Source organism: Lacerta agilis, chromosome 11 (genome assembly GCF_009819535.1).
Source record: "Lacerta agilis isolate rLacAgi1 chromosome 11, rLacAgi1.pri, whole genome shotgun sequence".
Classification (NCBI taxonomy): Eukaryota; Metazoa; Chordata; class Lepidosauria; order Squamata; family Lacertidae; genus Lacerta; species Lacerta agilis.
This window is the reverse complement of record NC_046322.1, coordinates 31,042,663-31,052,504: the sequence shown is the minus strand read 5'-3', so window position 1 is coordinate 31,052,504 and position 9,842 is coordinate 31,042,663. Positions and strand designations below refer to the sequence as shown.

General features: G+C 40.7%; 1 protein-coding gene across 5 annotated transcripts in view; it reads right to left on the bottom strand.

Moving 5' to 3' along the window:
* Window positions 1–7,537: 7,537 nt before the first annotated feature.
* The window catches only part of VCAN (versican), a 121,331-nt gene continuing 119,026 nt past the window's right edge, over window positions 7,538–9,842 (bottom strand). For all 5 annotated transcript variants that reach the window (XM_033164153.1, XM_033164150.1, XM_033164152.1 and 2 more), the window contains 2 exons: window positions 9,626–9,808; window positions 7,538–8,932 (listed from right to left, as the gene is read on the bottom strand). In XM_033164153.1, coding sequence (XP_033020044.1) covers window positions 8,802–8,932; window positions 9,626–9,808 — 314 coding nt within the window. In that variant the 3' untranslated portion in view covers window positions 7,538–8,801. The remainder of the gene's footprint in view (window positions 8,933–9,625; window positions 9,809–9,842) is intronic.

Here is a 9,842-nt window from a genome sequence, read left to right as displayed (position 1 = left end):
AACCCTAATAACCTCCAGATGGTTCTGCACTGTTTCTTGGCTTTCATTCCTTTTCTTGGACGCAGAGGGACTGCATTTGGAAGAGACTCTGGCGCCGTGAATCAAAAAGCTATCCTGAGCTATCAAGTTTATTATTATTATTATTATTATTATTATTATTATTATTATTATTATTTTTAAAAGCTTCCTTATTAATTTTGGCTTTTTCCCCTTCATTGCAACACAATTAATTTTTTGTAAAATAAAACAATAAAACGTGTATTTAGAAATGATGCAGTTTTCCCATGCTTTGTGCTGTTAGTGAAAAGCAATGTCACAGTCTAATTAAGTTAAACTATATTAGTTTATATTATACAGACTTTGGTGGGATTTGAGCTTAAGGAGCAAAAATACACACACAAATGCCTGTACTAAACCTTGTTTCTTCCCCCCCCCCTCTCTCGTTGTTGTTTTTTAAATTAAAAGCAGCCTTGGAAATTAAAAGCTGTGCTTTTGAGTGCAGCAGTGGGGAAATTATGAACCCTTGAAAGGAGAGGACTCTAGCACAATGAAAGGATACATGCTTTGCATGTAGAAGGTCCCAGTTTCCATCCATAGCATCTCCAGGAAGGGCTATGCCTGAAACCCTGGAGAGAATAGGCTACTTTGAGCTAGCTTGTTCAATGGTCTTATTCAGTAGACGGCAGCTTCCTATGTTCCTTTCTGTGCTTGTTATGTATAGAAGTTCTCACCCTAGGCCACTAGGGGTGTTGTGTATATAGTTTCACTCTGCCCACTGTGACTGCAGTTCTCACTCAGGTCCACAACATGCAAATGAAGGGTTGAGAGTGCCGTTCACGGATTGGGTAGCTAGAGAGAGTTGTTACTGTTGCATGTTACTGAGTACTATATAAGCAGGCTGGCTGAGCCCTTCAGTTCAGTTCTGTTCCAGCCTGAGAATAAAGAGAGCTGCTTGGAGAATCACTGTGTCGTCTGCTATGTCCACCCACTACTTAATAGTGCTGGTTGTTTTTCAGTTCACAATCATACCTGTCCCAAGCTACTTTTCTAAATTGCAGCGTGGAAGATGCATTTTATGAGAGTAATCCTACATCTGGAAGTGCACGGGGAGCTGTGGTGGGCAGGCAGTTTTAATTGACAATATGGCTGGTGGGGAAAGGATTAAGCAGGCTCCCCACGCTACTCTTCCACCGTGCAACATTACAGCCCCTCAAGATTGCTTTTCAGGAAGGGGGGAAAAACAAAAGAGTTGAAGCTTATGTGCATTTATATATAATGTGCAGTTGACCTCTACATTTCATCAGGTATGCTTCAGGCTATTTATTTAATCTTTCCATCCTGAGTAAAAAAAAACTGTCCTAATTCTAGGACTATTATTTTCACCTATGAAGCTATATTTTGCTGAGCAAGACCACCCCTATCTCAACTCCTCTGAATGGAAATTGAATCCGTGACTTGAAGGATGCTGCAAAACTTTGGGGAGGCTATGTTTTAGTGCTTTGGGGGCATGGGCACAGCTCAGTGGTACAGCATATGCTTTACATGCAGAAGGTCCCAAGTTTAGTTATTTATTAAATTCATATGCTGCCCTTCATCTGAGGATCACAAGGTGGTTTACCATTTACAGGTTCCAATCCCTGGCATCTCCAGGTTGGGCTGGAAAAGACTCCCTGCAGAAAACCCTGGAAAGCCTCTGCTACACAGTGTGCACAAAACAGAGCAAAATGGACCAATGACCTGGCTCCCTGTAAGCTGTTACCTTTCTGTTTCTCTGCAAAGAGATGTGCATGTTTTGTGGGTGGGTGTATGGAAGAGAGAAGGAAAGCGAGAAGCAAGGTAGAGTCAGAAGGAGTGGTGTTCAGTATATGCTGCAGGAAAATAGCAGTTTCCTAAGTCTTTCAGACAGCTCACGCTTACGTTTTTAAAATCGAAGGAATGTTCTTCTTGCATATATAAAAGCAGGAAGGGCTTATGCATTTGTCCACATCCTTTAAAAGCTAAGGCATGCTGAGAACCCAAGTGCTATTCAGCAAATCCTGGTGTTCTTGGCATTTATTCATTTCAAGTTCTGTATTTATGTGTATAAAAGCTTTCCTTTAAACAAAGAGGTGGTGTTGGATTGTGCCCATAACTTAAAACATAATGTAGGAAAGCAAATGTAGGTGTCCATTAACGGAGAGAGTTTGGACCACTCAGTTCTGTAAATGTGTGTGGTGGGAAGCTAAGAGCATGTTATCAACACAGGTTCTCACAAGTCAGCTTTTGTTTCCAATACACTGCCACAGCATGAAGATCCTGATCTTGCCAGGTTTATTCTAATCATTTCTGAGTTGGGTTGCATCTTCTGCCTAAAGCAGATCCATGCAACTTTGTACCCTGCAGCTGCTGAAGTATATTTTGAAAGCATATTGTAGGACAACTATAGCCCTGTTCAGACGTTCTCTGGGCTTGTGTTGCATGCGATTGTGCCTACTCACAATCTTCTTCCTGCCTTGTATACTTGTTTGACATGTCTGACAGATCCAGTGTGTATATGAACTGCACACCCAAACATACCTGTTCATTTGATTGTGGGCTCTGCCCATTCAAGGGTCCTCAATCACATAAACAGAGCCTATTGCTCATACAGTTTGAATGGCTTTAGGCTCTTTTAGACATGGCACCAAGCACTCATGGGTCCAGGAGGCACACAAGCTGGTTCAGTCCCATTCTGCCCTGTACAAGCATTCAGGGAACATGTGAGCAGTGCTTATATTTTTCAAGGTTATCTTTAAATTAAATGAACAAAAGACCCAGTTGGGTGTTAAATCAGTGGGCGATTAACTGTTGCAAAGTAAATGAACAGAAAAAAACAGAAGATGGAATAGAGCCTTTGGCAATGTGTAGCAATGTTAATGGAACTAAGTAACAGAGTTAGAAAAACAGACAGGAGGAATAAGTCAGTGAAACAAGAGAAAAATGCAGATTAAGGGAAGAGCAACCCAAAAGTGACAGCATAGAAACAAAGAAATAGAGAGAAGTGACATAGAGCAGTAGTTCCCAACTGTTTTGGTATTGTTGTTGTTCAGTCGTTCAGTCGTGTCTGACTCTTTGTGACCCCATGGACCAGAGCACGCCAGGCACACCTATCCTTCACTGCCTCACGCAGTTTGGCCAAACTCATGTTAGTAGCTTCGAGAACACTGTCCAGCCATCTCATCCTCTGTCGTCCCCTTCTCCTTGTGCCCTCCATCTTTCCCAACATCAGGGTCTTTTCCAGAGAGTCTTCTCTTCTCATGAGGTGGCCAAAGTACTGGAGCCTCAACTTCAGGATCTGTCCTTCTAGTGAGCACTCAGGGCCGATTTCCTTGAGAATGGATAGGTTTGATCTTCTTGCAGTCCATGGGACTCTCAAGAGTCTCCTCCAACACCATAATTCAAAAATGAATATGGCAACCCACAAGTCCAATTTTATTTGGTAGGTTGACCCATTGTTTTATTGTCACATGAATTTTGGACCTTTGGTCTTTGGCAGCCATTGGCTGTGAGCATTTTAACTGCAAGTTTGCCTATTTTATAACCACCTCAACAAAAATTTGCTTAATGCTTCTATTAATGTGGAAATTTGTTGAAATATTTATAGTACTTACAAAGTTATTCAGGTTTGTTTATGGGAACGTAAAAGCACCAACCATCCAAATTGCAGGATATTGCTTTGTAAGCTGTACAAGTTACTCAAGCAGTGTTAGATATAATGAACCATGAAGCTTTTTAATCCTATTTACAATAGAGTCAATTTTGGCAAACATCAGTGGGATGGCTGAGCTTTCACTTTGCCAATGAGTTGGTCAGTGCAGGGTGTGAGGGTTGTCAGAACATACTCTCAAATCATCATTGTTACATTGGCTAATGTTTTTAATTATTATTTCGCCTAAGCAAACTTCAGATCACCCTTGGCTCAACTACAAGCTCTGGTGACAAGCACCTGCACATCACAGGCACTTATGCACATACCCTGCATGAGCAGCCTATGGCAAACTGTCAACAGCTCTGCCACCAGCAAGCAGCTCCCACGTGTTAAAATGTAAGCCTTGGGCTTTGCTGATGTTCAGTTACAAGTGTCAACACATCATTATAATAGGCCAGCCAAACAGAAAGCTGTAAGGCGTATTCATCATATGAGTTAGGGATTAAATGCAACAATTATTTGGGGTTTACTTACCAAGTCCACGACCCACTTGCTCAGTGGGCTGCAATCCACAGGCTGGGCATGGCTGGCTTAGAGGACGTTTAGCCAAACTTTAGGGATAAGGAGCACACAGGGCGTCAGATATCTGACAAGGATTCTGAAACTTAATACCGTGAACCCTCTTCTTGGTGGGAAAATAGCCTGATAAGGAGATGGAATGTCTGCCACCACATTTGAAGTGCCCTCTTTCTCCAGCCCCCGGTAAATGTAATGGGCCACTGAATGGAAAGGGGATCAGGCAATGGTGAAGGGAAGCACTTTGGGGGCCGGTAGACGTCTGGTGCACGATCACTTGGAGAACGCAGAAACCACTGGTCTTTTGGATGTGTTTGCTCGGATTGTGCACAAAGAATTCAGCGCAAAAATGTTCATGCATTCCTAGTACCTTCTTTGAAACGAGATGTAAAAGAGACGAGGGGAGGGGCAAGCAAGAGTGCGAGGACTTAAAAGCTTGTTCTTGATCCAGCAAACCTTGATTCAGTGGACTCAGACCATTACCCCAGACCATTGACTTTGAGAATGTGTAAAGCAGAGGCAGTTCACCTGTGGCCCTCTAGATGCCATTGTGCTCCCAACACCCATCAGCACCAGCCAGCATGGCCAATAGTCGGGGAAGATTGGAGTTGTAGTCTAGCTCCAATCTGGGGGGGGGGCCAAAGGTTAGCCACCATAGTGGTGTAAGGGACAAAATGTAGCCAAACTGCGCATATGTTCAGTAAGACTGGAAAGCTGTTTCAAAGACCAAACTTCACAAAGAAATCAACTAAGGAGGAGGACAGGCATGACTCAGAAATGCATGCACTTACTTAGCACAATGCCAAATGATTTAATTTATTTTTTTATTTTGTAATGATAGAGCACCTCTACTTTGCAAAGTACACCCCTTCTTTCAAATCCTTTGAAAAGTCTTTGTAATATTATTTGGCTGAGCTGAGGTTCAGCAATTCTGCAGTTCCCTCTCCCCCACTTACCTTGATTTGTCAGTGAGTCCCAGGAATAACAGCAGGAGTAACAGCAGTGAACCTTGTGCTGGTACCAACAAGATCAAAATGTCTGTTTCAGTACAAATGGTGAAAAGCAGTGATAAAACCTACACTAGTGTATTTTTGTACAAAAGAACATATATATACTGTTTATTGAGAATAATCTCAGTTTACACAAGATTTATATATATATATATATATATATATATATATATATATATATATATATATATATATATATATATATATATGGTGTATTATAAAACAGATTTCATAAATTACCTGCATCTAATTGACTATGGTCAAATCAATTTCCCATTAAAAGTCAATAAAAAAATTGACTCTGGTTAATCAGCTAAAAAGTTATTAGAAATGTAGAAAAAAGTTATGAAAGTGTTTGCATCACTCAGTATTTGTTGTTCTTGGTTATTTGACTTGACTCATCAGTAGAACTTGACATTACATAAGACTTAAATTTGAAGACATGCAATAAACAGAACATATCACAGTAGAGCAAAACAAGATTTCTTTGGTGAGCCAGAAGCAGATATATAAAACAAAATTAACAAGGTTTCTAAAGTTCTTTCACAAAAACCCCAAAACATTCACATTACACACCATACAAAATAGAATATAGTGAAAAAGTATTACGGGTATAGAAAAGGAAAGAAATGTACAGTTCAAAACAGTGGTAGCTTTTTATGAGGGACCATGATTCTTCTCAAGGTGATTTTACATTTCACAAAACTAGTCCCAGTCTGGGAACCCTTGGGCCTTTGTAAGAGTGAAGCTACTGAACGTGCAACAAAATGAAGCTATATATTGTTTATGCTCATCATAGACCTTTGGTGAGCAAGCTTACTCGCCAACTACCTCTGTCTTAACATGGAAGGTTAGCACACCTATTTCTCACAGCATGGTTCAGTTTTGCTTCTGATAATCACACAACAGGGCACTTGAAATGGGATCTCACCACTCCTCTCCAACTCTGTTTTTTTTTGGCCTGCCAGATATTGTGCATCATTGTCTTAAAGCTCATTTAATATATGGCCCAGTTTCAGTTAGATTCTTCCATTTTTTGTTTGCAGATTGTTGCACAGAGGAAAGAAACTGTGTTAATCTACCATACCATTATTTAATCAGTCTATGGTAACTCAAGTTCTCAGGGTGCATTAATTCTGCTGAAAGAGGTTTTAGGCAGTGGGAAACTGTAAACTACCTAAGGGAACATGCCCAAATCAGAGTTACTGTTTGTTTTCTTACATTTTATCCTGCCTTTCTTCCATCATGGCACCAAAGGCCCTGGAAGTCTTCCCATCCAGGCACTGAGGAAGTCCAGAGTTGCTTAGTGTCAGCAAAATGGGCCTTCAGACCATAACCTGGGTCTTGAGAGGAAGCCCTTTACAAGAAAATAATCCACACCACATGAGGCTGCATCTATATGAAATTCTAGCCGCACAACATTTAAGTGTGAAGACACATTGCTGCACCAATCCAGGGCTTCTTGACTTGTGATCTCTCTTCACAACTATAGTTACATCACATACTAAACGTACACAACAGAATTGGATTATGAAGAGGTCAGTCTATCAGCTAGCCCTTACTGATTAATGTTACCTTCTACTTACAAACTTCACATGTACTGATACAACTAGAATATTTTTCTTCTTTCATACGTTTTTGGAATTCAAAAGAACAGAACATTTCAGATCTTTTCTTCTCTCCTCAACAAAGCTAAAAACTGGGGGGGGGGATTATTTTGGGCCAGATAGGACCATACTTGTTCAAAGACCCACCATTTGCGCCTGATGCAGAGAGTGTACATTACGTCCCTCTGCACACTCCTGGAATGCTTATACTGCATCTCTGATATCACCAGGCATCCATGCAGAGCAGACCCATTTTTGTGTGGCCGATATCCCAGATAATATCCAGAAAGTGTCCTGTGTTAGACTTGATGCACAAGGCCAGATTAAAATGTCACACCCTTGTGTTGGCAGTGGCAACTCTGGAGGCGAGGAAGGCATACCAGAAGTGTGGAGAGGGAAGATACACTCTTGGCTCCCCAGAACATGCATGGCATGGATCTGGAGATAAGATACATCTAGCCCTTGAAAGTACCAACCCAGCCTGGCCCTTGAAAGTACCACTTTCTGCAATTACTGCAGTGTACCCCACCTGGCCATGGAAGATGAATCGAGAAGACCCAAGGAGACATATCCCCTTCTTAAACTAGGCCTACTAGGAAGAAAAATCTACAATAGTTCTAGGAACACACAGATTATCCACAAACCAAGGTATTGATTGCTTACAAGTCACACAGTTCTCACTCATGATCCCATTTATTATATAGATATAGATATATTCTCTCAAGTCAAGTCAAAAACATTTGAAGCCAAGTCTAGTTCTCCCAAATGCATCAGGATGAGCTTGGAGGCTGAAAACAAGCTACCAAGCTATTTCAGGATAAAAAGAACATCCAATAAATTATATCAGTATGGCTTACTTCATTTATTTAGGTACGCTTCACAGCTGCAGCATTCATACACAAACATTCATTACTTTATAAAAGGATTAAAAATGGTTATATATATTTATATATACAAAATTATTTACTTTTTCATTTGTTCGGGTTTTTTGTACAACAAAAGTTGTAGGTCTATCGTATCTCCATCTTAAAATGCAGAGAGCTGTAATGTAGACCCACGGTTAGTGTTGTAAAAGTCATCGTAAAAAAAAAGTGGCCCTGGTTGAGATTTATTGTATTAGAACTTATTATTGTTATTGTTATTATTGTTATTCCTACAGGCCCTCCTTGTCATTTTTTAAAAAAAGTCCTCCAGGCAAGTCCTCCAGGCAAGTCCCTTTTCAATCAGTGCCAATGCTGAAAAGGACGGAAGTCAAGTTCCACACTGCAGTCCATTGTTCAGGTTTGTTCCTGCTTGCTGTGCTCCTTATGTGTAAGATTTGCACCACACAGTTCTCTATGGACCTCTGCTGGGAAAGAGCAGCCTTCCTCTGCTACTTTGCTCATCTTCAGCCATTGCAACAGCCGTTTTCTCCCACGGTTACAAAAAGAAAAGAGAGAGCAGACTGCAATTTAAAATTATTTTCAGCCTGATGAAGTACCTCAAGACAAACAAACAAACAAACAAAAAATGATTAAAGACCTCTGAGGCCAAATAGCCATAAATAAACTTGAACTTAGTGTGACATTTCATTGTATATACAGGGTTGCTGTTCTTTTAACGAAACACACATTAAAACACCATTAAATCATCTTATTTACATTATCATTGGTGCTAAAATGGAAGAGTTTTAATTATTATAGGATGCTGGGACAGGGACACTAATGTTCCCTCATCAATGACATATGAACATTAACATGCTATAGATGGCTGGCAATGTCTCCCTTTTCAATTTTGCATTTGTAGCAATCACAGATGTGTGCTGAGAGTTCTGAGGTCCTTAAGTTTTCAAAAAAATAAAAAAAATGCTTGGTAATACTCCTATAATTGATTTTTAAAAAGGCACAGTTAAGTTAGGACTTTGGCTGGCATGGAGAACATCCTGCTTTTGCCAGAGTGCGTTCAGCGCCTTGAATCCTGCCATGTCCTGATCCAACGATGAAAATGTTTTGATGAATTTAATGAGTTTCCCTTTCCTGGTGAAGAATGTTTATAATAATATTTCTTAGAGTAAGTCCTTTGGAATGAGGATGCTGGAAACAAAAGAGAAAGAAAAGAAGGAAAATGTTGTAAGCATGCCAGCAAAACTAGAAGCATGATGAAGAGATGCACTGTGTTAGACACACAACTCAGGTTCAGACATGTCCTGACCAGCGTAGAGTCTTTGTGTGGTGGAGGAGAGGGCATGGAGGTAACATGGGTGTTCACACATTACATTCAACGAGGGTGCAGTCTGTGAAACTGTGAGCACAAATAGTTGAGCTACACACTCATACAGTAATGCATGTGTGTTGTTCAGCAAGTGTACAGTCTGTGTACCTGCCTACATAACAGCAGAGCTGTTCATATGAACAAGTATACACTCTTTCACACAAATATTTGTACAAGTGTAAAGACGGCTTGTACTGTATTCAGAGTAACCTGTGAACCATCTTAGAGTCACATGCAATTCAGGCTCTCTGTTTGAAAATCCAATTGTGCAGATGTCCAATTTGCACAATTCTCCCACATCATAAAAATAAGATGATGGAATAAAATGAGCATCAGAATGGTCATACACCTGTATGGAGCACCTGCATTAAATAACACTCTCTACAGGGCAGAGTGGAGAGGTGTGTTGGGGGCAGGGAATGGTCTCTCCTCCTCCATGCAAAGACATTTGACAGACTGGTGAGGGTCTAGCCTGAACCTTGGCAATCACAAGTCCCTCTGCAAAGGCAACTCACGATTCATGCAGGTGATTTTAGGCAAATCCCATCGTCCATTCCCTTGGCACCGGATGATTGGAACATGGCGCTGGATAAAACCGTCTTTGCAGTGGTATCTGATCAAGGAGTTGATTTCATAGCGAGGCTTCATCTTCCCAAAAGTCTTTGCATTTTCTACAACTGGTGGCTGGCCACAGGCAACTAAAAATACAAATTCAGACTTATTGTCAGTTTT